Below are 20,090 nucleotides of genomic sequence, written 5' to 3'. Positions count from 1 at the left end.
TCTCTGTGAGCTAATAATGACTCCCTTACAGCCTTTTTATTTGAGTAGGGCAGGAATAGTTTCAAATATTTTTCTTCTTTAAAAAAAATTTTTACTTCTTTTCATATTTTTTCACAACTGAGTTGGTAGGAATTTGATTTGGTCCTCAGATTTATTGAATTCATCTAATAATACAAGTTATTTCATGGTGAGATTATCTTGTCTCATATAATCAAAATATTTTTAAAGAAACAACATAGAGTTTTTATTTTATGGGCAAGCACAAAACATTAAGATAGCAAACATAAATACCATTTCCTTTTTGTATAATAGGTTGGACAGCACTTCATGAAGCTAGTGTAGGAGGATTTTATCAGACAGCAAGTGAATTATTAAAAGGTGGAGCAGATGTAAATATCAAAGGAATGTACCAGATCACTCCCCTACATGATGCTGTGATAAATGGACATTACAAGGTACTGTGATGTTTTTGTTTGCAAGCAAATACTACATTCTGCAAGTATTAAAAATCTCTGGAACCTATCAGTTTTAGGAATTCCATTTTAGTTCATTCTGCTAATAAATAATCAGAATATGTAATAAAATTTTACTGTGTGATAGATTTGTTGTTCCTAATATGGTAGATGCCATTTTACATGTTACTTTTAATGAGTACAGATCATGTTTTGGTTATACATAGTCTCTTTTAAAAAAACTTACACTTCTTTAAGACTCTTTCAGTATGGTGCTTTATAGGTTTTACCAGAAAGTTTCCTGCTTGTAGAGTGTTACACAGTGATGTCCAGTCCTAATAGGAGGCATCCAGCTTTATGGACACTAATGTCACTTTCAGAGTCCACATAAGACCTGAATCTTTTGGGTTTAATGATCAGCCAGTATATACTAGCATAGATGTACCAATGGTTAAAATATCAAAATACTGTAGTTCCATACAAATTGGTTAATAGTAGCTGCAATTAGGATGATTGATGGTAATATTAAGTTAAGATGATTGATCCCAGCACATACAGTTTATGTCAGAAGTCATTTAAGCTCTGAGCTTCCCAGATATTTTTCTGGTCTAGGCACCATGCTATAGGACTGAGGCACTTGCTAAAAATATCCTGTTATTTATTTCAGGTATTGGAAGTTGTCTCTGGCTTCAAACTCCTAGGGTAGGAAAGGGAGCTAATCAGCTGGGCTCAGGAAGTTATGTTCTTCTCAGGAGAAATGCCTGACAGGTAGAGCTGGAGATGGCTGCCTAGAGCCACAGGCAGACAGAGCATATCCATTCCTAATGTGAAACAATACTTTAGGAAAGTTTAAGCTGTTTTTCCTTTTTTGATAATATATCACTTGCTAGTAGGTGGTCACCCCTGCACGTTGTAGAGAGGGCTTGGGGGAGGGAATTCTGCTTGGGACCTAATTTAATGGCCAGAAGAATGCAGGCTTGGACAAGTGATGGTGTGAGCCCTCTCTGTCCTTTACCCCCTCTTCAAAGCTGGCCTCCATTAGAAAAACCTCTCCAAAGCACTTCTTCCTTCTACTCATGGTAGAAGTTGTCTGCTCTTCAAGTTGTCAGGGCTGACCTATCCTAGTCAAGAGTCTTTACCCCTTTGGGCAAGGTAAGCCCTGAGCACTGTAATTTTTCCTTGTTTCTTTCTCAGTTGTTCTTTTGTCCCATCCAGTAACTTGGCTTTAGTCAGTTTCTGCCTCATGGGTGACAACTGGCTGTCTCCTGTCTGGCCTTTCCAGATATGTAGCCTTATCCTACTCCTTCAGTGTAGTAAAAGGGACCAAAGACACATGCCTCTGACTCCAGAATCTAATCTCCTCACTACTTACCTTACTCCCACTTGTGTTCTTGGGACTTGTGTGCTTCTGGCACTGTGGCATATCCTGACTGATGGCAGGAGAAAAGAGAATGACAAGACAGAAGTGGAAGTCTCAAGAACGGTCATGAGAATTAAAAGCTGAAACCCAGTGAGGTGGGGTGAAAGCACTGTCTTCTTCATTGCCTTCCCATTTTGTTTAGCTGGGGGGAGCCAGAAAGTTTCTTAACCCAGTCCAAGAGAGATTTCCAAAACTCCAGGTCAGTTCTGGACTGACTTAAGAACCAAAGCCTTAAGAATCAAAGTAGGGCAGGATATTGTTTTGGAAGATGGAGTAGGGATGGCAGGAGCATCAGATGAAGATTGAGGCTAACCTTGAGGGAATCTCTTATGTGATGCAAAGATGATCAGAAAAATGGTCTAGACCCTGAATATTGTATTGCTCCCATGCCTTAGTTGTCACAGGACTCAGATGTCAGATAGGGAAGCCCTGGGAACCTGATGCTGGACTAAGCACCTGGAGAGTGTGAACTTCTTAAATATTCCAGAGTTGAAGAAAATTGAATATATGTTGTCTTACAGGAATCGACTTTTATACTAAATTATGGGAGATACTAAAAGATAATACCCTATTTTTTAAGAAGTAAAAAGCCATTAATATTTACAGTAGTCCAAATCTTTAGAGACAGAGAGAAGATTAAGAATGGAAGGTAGAGGGGCGCCTGGATGGCTCAGTTGTTAAGCATCTGCCTTCTGCTCAGGTCATGAGATCGAGTCCCACATCAGGCTCCCTGGTCAGCGGGAAGCCTGCTTCTCCCTCTCCCACCCCCACCCCCGCTGTGTTCCCTCTCTCGCTGTGTCTCTCTCTCTCAAATAAGTGAATAAAATCTTTAAAGAATGGAAGGTAGAGAGTAGAGAATGGAGAGTAACAGGTCATGGTTAAAGGGTTTCTTTTAGGGGATATTAAAATGTTTCGAAATTAGGGATGACTAGGTGGCTTAGTGAGTTGGATTTCTGCCTTCGGCTGAGGTCATGATCCCAGGGTCCTGGGATCAAGTCCTGAATCAGGCTCCCTGCTCAACGGGGAGCCTACTTTTCTCCCTCTGCCTGCCGCTCCCCCTGCTTGTGCTCTCTCGCTCTCAAATAAATAAATAAATAAATAAATAAATAAATAAAATCTTTAAAAAGAAATGTTTCAAAATTAGATTGTAGTTATAGTTATACAACTCTTAACGTTGAATTACATTTTTTATTTATTTTTTAATTTAATTTAATTTTTTTTTAAGATTTTATTTATTTGACAGAGAGAGACGCAGTGAGAGAGGGAACACAAGCAGGGGGAGTGGGAGAGGGAGAAGCAGGCTTCCCCCGGAACAGGGAGCCCGATGCGGGGCTCGATCCCAGGACCCTGGGATCATGACCTCAGCCAAAGGCAGGCGCTTAACAACTGAGCCACACAGGCGCCCCTGAATTATATTTTTTAAATGGGTGAATTATATCTCACTGAAACTATTAAAAAGAAATACATTTTTTAAATTGAAAAAGATGAAATTTGAGAATTATAGATGATTGGCTCCTGATTCCTTAGAAAAATCAAGAATAAATTATTAGACATAAGGGAGACATTTAGACAAGAATGTAGTGATCTTTGAGAATCTGTAGGCATTACTAAGAACAAGTTACGTCAGACTAACCTTGACTTCTCTTCTATTAGGCTTACTTTGTTAATAGGTGAAGGAAATGGCATAACAAGTTGATATAAGCTATTATGATTTTAACAAAGCTGTTATTTGATGACATGTCCTGTGGTGTATGAGTATATGAGATGTTGAATTGGAGGCTGGTTGACAGTGTTATTAGGGTCCTCATATATTGAAAAAATATCTCTCAGACATACTGATTATTCATTCCATGTGTATATAGAGTGAACTAAATTATGAAGTTTGATTGTATATTCTATTATACTATAAAGAGCCAAACTCCCTCAATGGGCTCAAACACAACTATATTTTGTTATTGGGAATTTTAAATCCCAGACATCATACCATTTTACTCATAAATACTTGAGCCTGCATCTCTAACAGATAAGGTTTATACCCACAGTATCATCTCACCTAATAAATATTAGCAGTTTCTTAATACCATTTAATACCCTGTCCATATTCAAATTTCCCAAGTTATCTAAAAAATGTGTTTTTATAGTAAATTTTTGTTTAAATCAGGATCGATTAAGGTCCATTCCTTACAGATGTTTGTTGTGGCTCTTAAATATGTTTTAACCTGTAACAGTCCTTCCTTTATTTTGTGTTTTCTTATATTTTCTAGCATCTGGGTCTTTGTCTTATAGAATTTCCTAAATTCTGGATTTGGTTAATTTTATTTTTGTGGTGTTGTATAGCTTGTTTCTTCTTATATTGTCTGTAAATGGATAATCTATTTAGAGACCACAGTCTGGGTGCTAGGTATGCTCATTGGTGTTAGATATCATTGCTTTTAGGCATTTTTAGTAAAATAATATTTTTCAAGTTAGAGGCTATATAAGGAAAAATTATGAGTTCATACTGATACTTCTCTTTTCAACTTAATGTTATAGATTTATATTGAACTTTGATTTTATACTTGTATCTCTTTGTCTCTTAGGCTCAACATTTGTTTTTATTACATTAATTTACTTATTTCTTTATTGTATAATATACTTATAATATTACTACTAGCAATATTATTATTGATATTAACACTACTGTTATTAATGAAACTACTGATGAAGTTTTTTTTTTGTAGTTCTGTTTTGTGCATATTTCATTAGCGATGTATAGTCAAGATACTGTCTTTTCAAATACTTGAAAGAATTTTATTCTCTGAGTATTATGCTAAGCAAAATGAGTCAGAGAACAACAAATACCATATGATTTCACTCCTGTGTGGAAGAAACAAAACAGATGAGCAAAGGGGGAAAAAAAGAGGGAGCGGGGAAAACCAAGAAACAGACTCTTCGCTATAGAGAACAAACTAGTGGTTACCAGAGGGGACGTGGGTGGAGTGATGGGTGAAATAGGTTCTCACGACACGTCATCAAATAACAGGGTAATGTATGGAAGTGCTGAATCACATATTTTACACCAGAAACTAATATTACCTGTGTGTTAACTAACTGGAATTTAAATAAAAACTTCAAAAAAAAAGAATTTTATTCTCCTACTTGTTTCTTAACACAAGTAGGTCAGCTGATTTTAGAGGGAAGAAAGAATTTGTTGGTTTTTTTTTTTTAAAGATTTTATTTATTTGTCAGAGAGAGAGCACAAGCAGGGGGAGTGGCAGAGGGAGATGGAGAAGCAGACTACCCACTGAGCAAGGAGCTCATTGCAGAACTCAATCCCAGGACCCTGGGATTGTGACCTGAGCCAAAGGCAGATGCTTAACTGACTGAGCCACCCAGGCGTCCCAGGAAGAAAGCATTTGAATCAATAATATGATTAAAGGTGAAAATCCATAAGCAAACTTAAAGTAGAGGTATATTTCCTTAAGGAGGCTACTGTTTGATGAGCCAAAGAAGTGGAGATTGTGATGCTGGCCACTTACTGAAATTGCTCTGCTTGTTCTAGTTAAGAACCTGTGGTAGCTTTAAAATATGTCCACAAATCTTTTAATACTCCTCTTTTCAAAAGGTAGAGCCTGATTCTATTCCCCAAGGTTGTGGGCTGGAGTGTCAGTGACTTGCTTCTAACAACTAGGATATTCCAGAAGTGACAGTATATGACTTTTGATGCTAGGTTGAAAGTACTATAGCTTCTTCTTTGTTCTTTCACTTATTTCTCTTTTGGTTCATTATATGAGAGAAGCCAGATGTCATATCATCAGGATACTCATGTAGCTCTATGGAGAGGTCTACATGGCAATGACCTAACGTCTCCGTCCCACACCTGTGTGATTGAGGCATCTTAGGAAACAGATCCTCCAGACCCAGTCCAGCTTTTACATAATTGTATCTCCAGCTATCCTCTTGAATACATCCTCATAAGAAACTGACCACACCTCCAGCCCACACCAGTGTTTCCCTGCGTTGCCCGCTTTGGACCTCCATCCTCACCTCAGCCCAAAGTGGACCCCAACTGCTCATGCTCCACCAGGGGCTCCTGCACTTGCTGTCTCCTGCAGACGTGAAGAGTGCAAATGCACCTTCTGCAAGAAGAGCTGCTGCTCTTGCTGCCCCACGGGTGGTGCCAAGTGTGCCCAGGGCTGCATCTGCAAGGAGGCATCGGACAAGTACAGCTACTATGCCTCATGTGGAGGAGAGCCTGTTCAGATGTAAATAGATCACCATAAACATACCTGCAGTTTTTTTTTTTTTTTTACTTTTTCATCCTACCTGGACCCAGTTGCTACATTCCTATTTCGATGAAATATTTGAATGACAGTAATCTCATCTAGATGCTTCTGGTGAAAAAAAAGAGAAAAGAAAAAAGAAGATAGAGACAGAACCTGATTAAAACCACCTACCTGTCCTGCTCCCAAATTCCTGACCCACTGAAATTGTGAGATTATAAATATTATTGATTTGGGGGTAATTTGTTAGGTAGCAACAGAGAGCTAATATAGAACCTAAATATAGGTTAAAATGGGGGGAGGGGTGCCTCAGTGGTGTAGTTGGTTGGGCGTCTGACTTGGTTTCAGCTCAGGTCATGATCTCAAGGTCGTGGGATCAAGCCCGGTTTTGGTGCAGAGTCTGCTTAAGCTTCTCTCTCCCTCACCCTTAGCCCCTCCCACTTATGCTCTATCTCTCAAATAAATCTTTAAAAAAAATAGGGGGACCTCTTCCCCTAAGCAGCCTGAGGTGACCTCTGAAAATAGTTCACTATTCGCTTGACCCAGAAAACCTTACAAAATCATGCAAATCAAGAGGTTCAAATCTTCGTGTTCACTTTAATAACACATGTGAAACTGCCCAGGCCATCAAGGGTCTGCAGATCCAAGTATCTGAAAGACGTCACTTTGCAGAAGCATTGTGTGCCATTCCATTGCTACAGTGGTGGAGTTGGGGGGTGTGCCCAGGCCAGTGGGGCTGGACACAGGGTCAGCGACCCAAAAAGAGTGCTGAATTTTTACTGTGCGTGCTTAAAAATGCAGAGAGTAATGCTGAACTTAAGGGTTTAGATGTCAATTCTCTGGTCATTGAGCACATGCAGGTGAACAAAGCCCCCAAGATGCGGCGTAGGATGTACAGGGCTTATGGTCGGATTTACCCATCTATGAGCTCTCCCTGCCACATCAAGATGATCCTTACTGCAAAAGAGCAGATTGTTCCTAAACCGGAAGAGGAGGTTGCACAGAAGAAAAAGATATCCCAGAAGAAACTGAAGAAACAAAAACTTATGGCCTGGGAGTAAATTCTGCACAGAATAAATGCAAATAAAAATTAAAAAAAAATAAGGGGGAAATACTCAACAAAAGCCATTTATTTACTGCCTTTTGGTAAGAAGAGAGTGTTTCAAGTTAGAGGATATGTAAGTAGGCTTCAGAATTCATAAAATTAAGACTACAGAGGGAAATGGTAAGTGTGGATATTTGGTGAAGCAGAGTATCCATTGCCTAAATCAGAGACTGCCAAAGTAATGTATCCACTCCCTGGGAATCACCAACTCAGATTTTCAGGAAGGTAGGGCTCTAGCCCCTGCCTTTTCCATTCCTCCAGTCCGCTTTCTCGTGATCCTTGATCCTCAGTCACTCTAATACTACATGGGTTATTATTTGACACAAAACCTCCAGAGATAAACAATACAGCCCTTTTGGCAACTCCCTTACAAAACTTCTTTTCCTTTTTTTTTCTTTTGTTTATTCATTTATTTATTTAAATTCAGTTAATTAACATATAGTGTATTACTAGTTTCAGATGTAGAGTTCAGTGATTCATCAGTTGTATGTAATACCCAGTGCTCATTACATCACATGCCCTCCTTACGGCCCATCACCCAGTTATCCCATCCCCCCACCTGCCTCCCTGCCAGCAACCCTCAGTTTGTTTCCTAGAGTTAAGAGTCTCTTATGGTTTGTCTCCCTCTCTGTTTTCATCTTATTTTATTTTCCCTCCCTTACCCTATGTTCATCTGTTTTGTTTCTTAAATACCACATGAGTGACACCATATGATAATTGTCTTCTCTGATTGACTTATTTCATTTAGCATAATACCCTCTAGTTCCATGCACATTGTTGCAAATGGTAAGATTTCATTCTTTTTGATGGATGAGTAATATTCCTCTGTGTGTGTGTGTGTGTGTGTGTGTGTGTGTGTGTGTGTGTGTGTGTTCTCTTCTTTATCCATTCATCTGTTGATGGAAATTTGAGCTCTTTCCATAGTTTGGCTACTGTGGATATTGCTGCTAGAAACATTGGGGTGCAGGTGCCCCTTTGGATCACTACATTTGTATCTTTGGGGTAAATACCTAGTAGTGTAATTGCTGGGTCATAGGGTAGCTCTATTTTTAACTTTCTGAGGAACCTCCATACTGTTTTCTAGAGTGGCTGCACCAGCTTGCATTCCACCAACAGCGTAGGAGGGTTCCCCTTTCTCTGCATCCTCACCAACATCTGTCATTTCTTGACTTGTTAATTTTAGCCATTCTGACGGGTGTGAGGTGGTGTCTCGTCGTGGTTTTGATTTGTATTTTCCTGATGCCACGTGATGTTGAGCATTTTCTCATGTGTCTGTTGGCCATTTGTAGGTCATCTTTGGAGAAATGTCTGTTCATGTCTTCTGCCCATTGCTTGATTGGATTATTTGTAAGTTCTTTATAGATTTTGGATACTAGCCCTTTATCTGATTAAGACATTTGCAAATATCTTTTCCCATTCTGTAGGTCATCTTTTGGTTTTGTTGACTGTTTTCTTTGCTATGAAAAAGCTTTTTATCTTGATCAAGTCCCAATAGTTCATTTTCGCCTTTGTTTCCCTTGCCTTTGGAGACGTGTCTAGTGAGAAGTTGCTGTGGCCAAGGTCACAGAGGTTGCTGCCTGTGTTCTCCTCTAGGATTTTGATGGATTCCTGTCTCACATTTAGGTCTTCCATCTATTTTGAGTTTATGTTTGTATATGTGTAAGGAAATGGTCTGGTTTCATTCTGCATGTGACTGTCCAATTTTCCCAACACCATTTGTTGAGGAGACTTTTTTCCATTGGACATTCTTTCCTGCTTTGTCGAAGATTAGTGGACCATAGAATTGAGGGTCCATTTCTGGGTTCTCTATTCTGTTCCATGGATCTCTGTGTCTGTTTTTGTGCCAGTACCATACTGTCTTGATGATGACAGCTTTGTAATACAGCTTGAAGTCCAGAATTGTGATGCCACCAGCTTTGGTTTTCTTTTTCAACATTCCTTTGGCTATTCGGGGTCTTTTCTGGTTCCATACAAATTTTAGGATTGTTTGTTCTCGCTCTGTGAAAAATGTTGATGGTATTTTGATAGGGATTGCATTGAATGTGTAGATAGCTCTAGTTAGCATAAACATTTTAACAATATTTGTTTTTCCAATCCATAATCATTGGAACATTTTTCCATTTCTTTGCGTCTACCTCAGTTTCTTTCATGAGTGTTCTATAGTTTTGAGAGTAAAGATCCATTGCCTCTTTTGTTAGGTTTATTCCTAGGTGTCTTATGGTTTTGGGTGTAATGATAAATGGGATGAATTCCTTAATTTGTCTTTCTTCTGTCACATTGTTAGTGTATAGAAATGCAACTGATTTCTGTGCATTGATTTTATATCCTGCCACATTGCTGAATTCCTGTATGAGTTCTAGCAATTTTGGGGTGGTCTGTTGGGTTTTCCACATAAAGTATGTCATCTGCAAAGAGGGAGAGTTTGACTTCTTCTTTGCCGATTCGGATGCCTTTTATTTTTTTGTTGTCTGATTGCTGAGGCTAGGACTTCTAGTACTATGTTGAACATAGCGGTGATAGTGGACATCCCTCCATGTTCCTGACCTTAGGGGAAAAGCTCTCAGTTTTTCTCCATTGAGAATGGTATTCGTTGTGGGCTGTTCATAGATGGCTTTTATGATATTGGGGTATGTTCCCTCTATCCATACACTGTGAAGAGTTTTTATCAAGAAAGGATGCTGTACTTTGTCAGTATTGAGAGGATCATATGGTTCTTGTCCTTTCTTTTATTAATCTAGTGTATCACATTGATTGATTTGCAGATGAACCACCTTTGCAGCCCAGGAGTAAATCTCACCTGGTCGTGGTGAATAATCCTTTTAATGTGCTGTTGGATCCTATTGGCTAGTATCTTGGTGACAATTTTGCATACATGTTCTTCAGGGATATTGGTCTGTATTTCTCCTTTTGGATGGGGTCTTTGTCTGGTTTGGGATCAAGGTAATGCTGGCCTCATAGAATGAGTTTGGAAGTTTTCCTTCCATTTCTGTTTTTTGAAACAGCTTCAGAAGAATAGGTATTAATTCTTCTTTAAATGTTTGGTAGAATTCCCCTGGGAAGCCATCTGGCCCTGGACTCTTGTTTTTTGGGAGATTTTTGATTACTGCTTCAATTTCTTTTTTGGTTATGGGCCTGTTCAGGTTTTCTATTTCTTTCTGGTTCAGTTTTGGTAGTTTATACGTCTCTAGGAATGCATCCATTTCTTCCAAATGGCCTAATTTGTTGGCATATAGTTGCTCATAATATGTTCTTATAATTGTTTGTATTTCTTTGGTGTTGGTTGTGATCTCTCCTCTTTCATTCATGATTTTATTTATTTGGGTCCTGGGTCCTTTTTTTGACAAGTATGGCCCAGAGGTTTATCGATTTTATTAATTTTTTTTCAAAGAACCAGCTCCTACTTTTATCGATATATTCTACTGTTCTTTTTGTTTCTCTTTCATTGATTTCTGCTCTAATTATTATTAATTCTCTTCTCCTGCTGGGTTTAGACTTTATTTGCTGTTCTTTCTCCGGCTCCTTTAGGTGTGAGGTTAGGTTGTATATTTGAGACCTTTCTTGTTCTTAAAAAAGGCTTGTATTGCTATATGCTTCCCTCTTAGGACCGACTTTGCTACATCCCAAAGGTTTTGAATAGTTGCGTTTCCATGAATTTTTTTAATTCTTCTTTAATTTCCTCGTTGACCCAATCATTCGTTAGTAGGATACTCTTTAACCTCCAAGTATTTGAGTTCCTTCCAAATTTCTTCTTGTCATTGAGTTCAAGTTTCAAAGCATTATTGTCTGATAATATGCAGAGAATAATCCCAATCGTTTGGTACCATTTGAGACTTGATTTGTGATCCAGTATGTGATATATTCAGGAGAATGTTCCATGTGCACTCAAGAAGAATGTGTATTCTGTTGCTTCGGGATGGAATGTTCTGAATATATCTGTGAAGTCCATCTAGTCCAGTGTATCATTCAGAGCCCTTGTTTCCTTGTTGATCTTCTGCTTAGATGATGTGTCCATTGCTGTGAGTGGGGTGTTAAAGTCCCTACTCTTACTGTATTTTTATCAATGTGCTCTTTTAATTTTGTTACTAATTGGTTTATATAATTGGCTGCTCCCATGTTAGGGGCATAAATATTTACAATTGTTAGCTCTTCTTGTTGGATAGGCCCTTTAATTCTCATACAGTGTCTGTCCTCATCTCTTATTACCATCCTTAGTTTAAAATCTAATTTGTCTGATGTAAGGATTGCTATCCCAGCTTTTTTTTTTTAAAGCTTTTATTCAAATTCCAGTTAGTTTACATACAGTGTATTATTAGTTTCTGGTCCCAGCTTTCTTTTGATGTACATTAGCATGATAAATGGTTCTCCACCCCCTCACTTTCCATCTGGCTCTGTCTTTGGATCTAAAATGAGTCTTTTGTAGATAGCATATTGTTGGATCTTGCTTTTTTATCCAATCTGATACCCTTTGTCTTTTGATTGGAGCATTTGGCCCATTTATATTCAGAGTAACTGAATTTAGATATGAATTTAGTGCCGTTGTATTATATAAATAAAGTCACTGTTTCTATATATTGTTTCTGTTCCTTGCTGGTCTGTTACTTTTGGACTCTCTTCGCTTAGAGGATTCCCCTTTAATATTTCTTGCAGGGCTGGTTTAGTGATCACACATTCTTTTAGTTTCTGTTTGTTCTGGAAGCTCTTTATCTTTCCTTCTATTCTGAATAACAACTTTACTGGATACAGTATTCTTGGCTGCATATTTTTCTCATTTAGCACCCTGAATATATCATGACAGTCCTTTCTGGCCTGTCTGGTTTCTGTGGATAGGTCTGCCGCCAGGCTTATGTTTCTACCCTTGTAGGTTAAGGACTTCTTGTCTGGAGCTGCTTTCAGGATTTTCTCTTCTCTGAAACTTGCAAGCCTCACTATTATATGTCGAGGTGCTGACCTATTTTTATTGATTTTGAGGGGGGGTTCTCTGTGCCTCCTCAACTTGAAATGCCTGTTTCTACCCCCAGATTAGAGAAGTTCTCCACTATAATTTGCTCAAGTATACCTTCTGCCCCTTTCCATCTTTCCTCCTCTTCTGGGATCCCAATTATTCTAATACTGTTTTGCTTTATGGTATCACTTAGCTCTTGAATTCTCCCCTTGTGATCCAGTAGTTATCTCTCTTTTTCTCACTTTCTTTATTCTCCATCCTTTTGTCTTCTATATCACTCATTCTCTCTTCTGTCTCATTTATCCTAGCATTTAGAGCCTCCATTTTTTATTTCATCCCATTAATAGTATTAGTATCTTTATAATCATTATTCTGAACTCTAGTTCTTTTTTTTTTTAAGATTTTATTTATTTTTGAGAGAGAGAGAGTGTACAAGCAGGGGAAGAAGCAGGCTTCTTGGGAGAGGGAGAAGCAGGTTCCCCACCGAGCAGGGAGCCCGATGCGGGGCTCAATACCAGGACCCTGCCATCATGACCTGAGCTGAAGGCAGACGCTGAACCATCTGAGTGACCCAGGCGCCCCCTGAGCTCTAGTTCTAACATCTTACTTCTGTTCATATTGATTAGGTCCCTGGCAGTCAGTACTGCCTCTTGTTCTCTTTTTTGGGGTGAGTTTTTCCATCTTGTCTATCTGTCCAGAAAGGCGTAGATGAACAAGAGAACAAAATACTAGAATAGCCACAACAACCCCAGAGAAATATATACTAAACAAATCAGAGGAGACCAGAAATGGAAAGGAAAAAAGAGAGAGAAAGAATATAATCAGACAAGTGAACAGAACAGAGCAATACACTAGATCCTGGGTGTATTTTGGTTTGTTTGTTAGAAGAAACTAGATCCCAAAATTGTAAAGAAAGAAAAACATGTATATACAAAAATAAAATTAAATACAATGAAAGGATAGAATGTAACTGTAAAAATGAATATAAAGACTTAAAAAAAGAGCTGATAAAATTAAAAATTAGTTGAAATGGAAAAAGGGAAAAAAAATTAAAATCAAAAGACCAAAGCATCATGAAGGAAAAAACCCATGAATTCTATGTACTCTTTTCCCTTAGTGCTGGAGTTTTGCAGTTGTCATGAATGGGTAAACTTGGTCTTCATTGGATGTTCTTACTGATCTTCTGGGGGAAGGGCCTGTTGCTCTGATTCTCAGGTGTCTCTGCCCAGAGTGGAAATGCACCAAGAGGCCAGGCTAAGTAAGCAGGGCCAGATTGCTCTATGTGGCTTTTGTTCCCTAAAGGCTTTCCGCACTGCTTTAGAGGACGCGAATGAAGATGGCAGCCTCTCAGTCTCCAGCCCTGGAGCCGAAAGCTCACACCCCTGACTCCTCAGTACACCCTCAGGGAAAAGCAATCTGTTACTCCTGTCTCCCTAGTCTCCGTCCACTCTCTGTGCTCACCCAGCCTGTGACCAAGCATTCTTATCTAGGCACATGACCCCGTTTTGAGTCTCCAAACCCTGTAGACTCCTGGGGCATGGACCTGTGCTTCCTCCTAGGGGTGGAAGGGGGTTCTTAACCGCAGTTCTGCAGCTTGCTGGGCCCCTTCTCAGAGAGCAGTCGCCTGACCTTGCCAGTTTACGGTTTATGGCAACCCGGAGCTGAAAGCTCATGCCTGGGCTCACTGATTACAGCCGGCTTCCCCGCTCCAATGCTTGGGAACCCTGCTGCACTCACATATGCCCGGTCTGCCTATGACCCTGGGGATCCTGAGACCATGCTATCCCACCTAGGATTCTGCCCCAACTTTACTACCTGAGCACCTTTCAGGCAGGGATGTTCCCCACCGGAACAGACTTCTAAAAGTTTTCATTTTGTGCTCTGCTGTCTATCACTTTCCAGTAGCTGGCTGACTGAGACTCCCTTCTGCAGTTTATCTTCCAATATATCACCTCAGATTCACTTCTCCGTACCTCCTACCTTGCAGAAAGTGGTCACTTTTCTATTTGTAGAATTACAGAAGTTCTTTTTTTAGACTCCAGTTAAGTCCACAGGCGTTCAGAATGATGTGATAGCTATCTAGCTGAATTCTAGGGACTAGACAAAACTAGGGTCCCCTACTCCTCTGCCATCTTCCTCCCTCCCTCCCAAAACTTCTTTTCCTAAAAGAAAGCTGTATACTCTTTATTTTCTTTGCTGAACAAAACATGAAGATCCAGACATAAGTTCGTTATCCTCTTACACTTGGTTTATATATGAATTATAGATTTAATTATATATACTGTTACTTTCAGTTTCCCTATCTAGCATTAAATTCTCATAATAAAATAGTTTGAGAAACAGAATTGCTGAGTCTTAATAATTTTCAAGGGATCTGGCTTATATTGTCTCTTTGTGGTATTATGTTTTTCTCTCCTAGTATGGTCTATTATAAAAGGAACAATCCATATATATTTAATTTGAGGGGTATATACAATTTACAGAAATTCCGATCCTTTTTCTCATTCCAGATACTAACATGAAAATTTAGTCTCCTTGTAGTGTAGGGTTACTTAGACCCTACTCCCCACATCCTCCCTGATTACATGCATTCTTTTATTAAGTAATATTTATTGAATATTTACTCTATGCCAGACTGAGATAGGCACTGGCAATGTAAAGATGATTAAGACATATATCTGTAGCTTGAAAGCAACTTAAACATCTACTGGGATGGTACTGGTTAAGTAAAGTACATTTAATAGTATACAATTCCTCAAATGCTAAAAATAATGAAGTTCATTTTATACTGATATGGTACAATCTCAAAGCTTTGTTGTTCAGGGGCAAAATATAAGGGAATGTATATACTATATGACCACTTGCATAAGAAAAAAATATGTATACATACATATATATACATGTTGGACTAGATTAGCTGTGGAAAAATTCAGAAGAAACTTTAACAAGGGCCTAGGAAAAAATTGGATGACTGGAGGACAAGGGTAGAGGAGGGAAACTTATTTCTCATTGTATACTTTTCTGAGCCTTCTGTATTTTGAACGATATTCATTAATTCCCTATTCAAAAATAATAAATTTTAAAAGAAAAAAGTAGTCCCACCCTCAGAAACCTTAGCGTACAGGCGAGAGATATACATAAGAAATAATATAATAATAAATATATATATTGTGCACTGTGGTAAAATATGTACCTGAAAGAAGGGAGAGGTCATTTTCCTCTAGAGCAGCAATGGATGGGAGGTCGGGGAGTGCTTCATAGAGGAGACTACTTGAGGAGTAGTAATAGATTAAGGGTTGACTGGTTTCTCCCTGACACTCTGAGGAGGGGCAGCAGCAACATAGTTATAGACAGAAGACATAACCATCTCCTGGAACCTGCCAAACTTATATTTACTACTACAGAACCCAATACTAATTCTTGGTATATCTGCCAGCTCCATTTCACCAGCATCTGAACTAGATACATTTCTGACCTTTCCTCTTTCAGTCTCTCCCTCCCTCCCTCTCCCTGTCTGCCCCTCTTCCTCTCTACCCCTCTCCCTCTCTCCCTGTTTCTCTTTATTTTGTAAGATAAGGGTATGTATATCAACAAATTATGATTCAGTCGCAATTACATTAATTTTTTTATTGGGCAAAGTTGTTGTAGGTAAACCCAAACTCTGTTATTGAAAGAAATATCAGATGTTGCTTAGAGTTGTATGTTAGCACACATTACAATAATACACCTTTTGTCTGGGCATGCTTACATGAACAGTCTTCCCATAGGTGGCAGAGTTACTTCTTTTGAATGGAGCCGATCCGTTACTTAGAAGTGACAGTGGAAAGTGTCCTTTGGATGAGGCCAAAGATTCATGTATGAAGCGTCTCCTTGAGAAATATATTCCTAAACACCAAAAACATCTTCTTACATCAGGTAAGATTCAACTGCCCTGTTATATCTGTTTATCATATTTGTAGAGAGTTACAGAAATTGAATTTAGAATTATAGAAATTGAGTTTCTTTTCCTCCTTAGTTTTGAGAAAATCCATCCAGTGGTGTCCTTGCTCCATTCCTTTAATAAAGCACACTGGCTTGTTTGCAAGTGCACATAATGGTAGGACTCTAAAAGAACAAAGAGAAATAACATCAAATGTACTTTTCACTGGTGCTTTGCATTGCAAACAGTTAAGAAAACTTTTATAAAGTTCTTTTTTTCCTGACAATTTTTTGGCTGAGTAACATGATATGATGTAAATTATATTTGGCTGTATCTTTCTTGATGAGTATGGCCAGGATTGTTTATTTCCATTTCTATTCCCTAACGATCTTTTCTTATGGCTGTATTTTTACCCTGTTATCCATTACACTGGTAAAAATTGAACTACAAAAGAACTCGATTTATGGTTGCCAATAAGAAGAATTTACATATATGGCACTTTCTTTATATTCTCCTTAATGTGTCTGTTAGATTTTTGGTAAGATCACAGCATTCTTCTGCTCAAAACCCTGCAGTGGCTCTCCATTTAATCTAGAAGAAATGTCAGTATCCTTATAGTGGCCTACAGGCCCCTATAGCTGTCTACCCCAATTAATTTCTTCTCCTACCATTCTCTACCTCTGTCATTAGACTTCAGTCACACTGGCCTCCTTGCTGTTCTTCAGATGGGCCTCCTCCACCTCCTTCAAGTCTTAGTTCAAATGTGATCTTCTCAGGGAGGCCTAGACCTGCTGCAACCTGCCTCCTTCCCACCCTCACTGTACTAGTTATCTATCACTATGCAACAATTACCCAAAATTTAGCATCTTAAAACAACATTTATTATCTCTCAGAGTTTCGGAGGATTAGAAGTCTGAAAGCCTTTCAAGTGAGTAACAAGTTCTGGATTAGGGTCTCTTATGGGTTGCAGCCAAGCTCTTAGTGAGAGGTGGTCATCTCGAGGCTCAGCTAGAACAGGAAAATCCACTTCCAAGCTCACTCACATGGTTCCTGGCGGGCCTCAGTTCCTCGCTGCTTGTTCGCTAGAGGCCTCAGTTACTTGCCACATGAGCTTTTTCCTTAGACCTGCTGACAGCCTGGCAGCTGGCTCAGAGCAAGTGATCCAAGAGAGAGAATGCACCCAAGACAGAGGCCACAAGCTTTCTATAACTTAATCTTGGAAGTGATATACAACCAGTTCTGCCATATTCTATTTGTTCTAAGTAAGTCACTAAGTCTGGGAAGTTCCACCTTTTGAAAGGAGGAGTATCAAAAATTTTATGAACATATTATTCAAACTGCCACACTCATTCCAACCCCTCTTACCCTACTCTACTATTCTATTTACCCTTTTCCCATAGCACTTTACACCTTCTAACACATTGGACAGTTTGTTTATTTTTTATTTTCAGTTTTTCCCCAAGAATCTAAGCTCAATGAAGGAAAGGATCTTTATTTAGTTGGTGATGAGTACTAAAATGCCTTGTATACAGTAGGCATTCAGTAAATATTTGTTGAATAAGTAGTGTGTTAGTCCTTTTAAACACAACAAACAAAATAAACTCTTTACCTTCAAGAGATGTGTATGTGCTTCATTCAATTTTATTAAACTATATTTTATATTTTTAAATATTTTATTTATTTATTTGAGAGACAGAGAGCACGAGGCAGGAGCAGAGGGAAAGGGAGAAGCAGACTCCCCGCTGAGCAGGGATCCCGACTTGGGGCTCTATCCCTGGGCCCTGGGATCATGACCTGAGCCGAAGGCATATGCTCAATTGACTGAGCCACCCAGGCGCCCCATTAAACTATATTTTAATAAAATTTTCCCTAAAGAGGTAACTATTTAAATGCTATTGACTAAGGACTAAGACTTGGATTAAAACAGCCTACTTTATAATAAAGAGATAACATCATTGATAAAGTCCACCAAGAGGTAATTAATTAATGGTTCTTTAGAACAAAAGACTTCTTCCCCTTTAGCCCAATCTCATCAGAAAATAAGAGGGACAGACTCCACCTTGTTGAGGCCAGGTCTATAAAAGCACACTGCGATAGATTATTATATTCGTATTTATATAAACTGTATAGATTATTGCACTCATATTTACGTTTCAAGCTATATGAAAAATTGCAGATATTCAGTTGGAGGCAAAAGTATGTGTATTTTTATGTTTTTTATTTTGATAATCTGATTAATTGCTTGACTTCTCTATTTTATGGTAGCATGCATTGTTTTGCTGTGCTGATAGTGCTTTCTCCAGCATTTTAGCCCTTCTCCAAATCCAGAATCTCCTCTTCACCAGTGCCCACTTCTGACCTATACTTACCCAAGGGAATTTCATTCAGGGAAGGAATCCCAAGCCTTTCTTCTTAGGAGTTAGCTCCCACTCTTCTTTAGGGAGGCAGTTTACGGGGTGGGCTGTATTATCGTGCTTCATCAGGTAGTTTGAATATTTCTTAAGTTTGAACTTTCAAAGTCTGTCATTAATTATCAGCTTACTTATCAATATAAATGAAAAAAATTAGTTCACTTAAATAAAGAATATCAAACAGTATTTGTTTTTAAATTTCAGTTGAAGAGCTTTTAATTATGGGAATGATGGATAAAGGACCCTTCCTCATGCAATATATATTTGGTGCTTTTGTGTTGTAGAGTACAATACATCTACTTTGGTATAGGACAAGAGTTCATTCTTACTAATTTTATAGCCTGAGGTAAATTAACACTCTCAGTTTTCTCATCTGTAAATGTGGGCTTATAATATCTACTCCTCTACCTATATATCTGTGGGATTGTTATTGTGAGGATTAGAGTTGATGTATGTAAAATACTTCAAACAGTACCTTACATATGACAGAGCTTGGAGTAACAGAGTGAAAAGAATTACAGCTACGTCACTAAAATTCACCACCTCAGAATTTATATCTGTGTAGTTTTTTTTTTTAAGTTGGTTATAATAGAGCATATAGACTCTTTTTGTTTTGTTTTGTTTTGTTTTATTGTTATGTTAATCACCATATATTACATAATTTGTTTTGGTGTAGTGTTCCATGATTCATTGTTTGTGCATAACACCCAGTGCTCCATGCAGAATGTGCCCTCTTTAATACCCATCACCAGGCTAACCCATCCCCCTACCCTCCTCCCCTCTAGAAACCTCAGTTTGTTTTTCAGAGTCCATCATCTCTCCTGGTTCATCTCCCCCTCTGACTTACTCCCCTTCATTCTTCCTCTCCTGCTATCTTCTTCTTTTTCTTTTTTCTTAAAATAAGACTCTTAAAACTGAGATGGACATGAAGGAGGGCATGTGGTGTAATGAGCACTGGGTGTTATATACAATTGATGAATAACTGTGCTCTACATCTGAAACTAATGATATACTATATGTTAATTAATTGAATTTAAATAAGATGAAAAGAAAAAAAAGATGTTAGTTGAAAGATGCTTTCTATACAGAAAACAAAACAAAGTGAGAGGGGAGAAAAGCCCCTTTCTTGCTTCCAGATTCTCTTAGGAACCATGCCCCAAATGGTGGTTCCTGTAAAACATTCTTCTGCTCTTTTAAAACATTTTTATTTATTTTTTTAAGAGGATTTTATTTATCTGAGAGAGAGACAGAGATGGCGAGAGAGAGTAAGAGTGGGGACGAGAGGGAGAAGTAGGCTCCCCACTGAGCAGGGAACCAGATGCAGGGCTCAATCCCAGGACCCTGGGATCATGACCTGAGCCAAAGGCAGATGCTTAGCCCACTGAGCCACCCAAGTGCCCCCTGCTCTTCTATTTAAGAACCAAAGTTAGGAGAAGGCACACAGTCCTTTTTGCTCCTGAAAAATAATAAAAACAAAATTAATAATGGAGCATTTTCTTTGTGCCAAGAACTCCCCTAAAGTCTTTACATGGATTATCTTATTTAATCCTCATAACAATTCTATAACAAGGACTGTTAC

General features: G+C 38.6%; 1 protein-coding gene across 7 annotated transcripts in view; it reads left to right on the top strand.

Annotated features, from left to right (window-relative positions):
* Positions 1-20,090, top strand: part of ANKRD31 (ankyrin repeat domain 31) — a 146,596-nt gene that overhangs the window by 55,429 nt on the left and 71,077 nt on the right. For all 7 annotated transcript variants that reach the window (XM_027606869.2, XM_035727796.1, XM_027606870.2 and 4 more), the window contains exons 11-12: positions 313-455; positions 15,949-16,096. In XM_027606869.2, the coding sequence (XP_027462670.2) occupies positions 313-455; positions 15,949-16,096 (291 nt within the window). The remainder of the gene's footprint in view (positions 1-312; positions 456-15,948; positions 16,097-20,090) is intronic.

This window comes from Zalophus californianus, chromosome 5, assembly GCF_009762305.2.
Source record: "Zalophus californianus isolate mZalCal1 chromosome 5, mZalCal1.pri.v2, whole genome shotgun sequence".
NCBI classification, from domain to species: domain Eukaryota; kingdom Metazoa; phylum Chordata; class Mammalia; order Carnivora; family Otariidae; genus Zalophus; species Zalophus californianus.
This window is presented reverse-complemented; position numbering and strand designations above follow the sequence as displayed.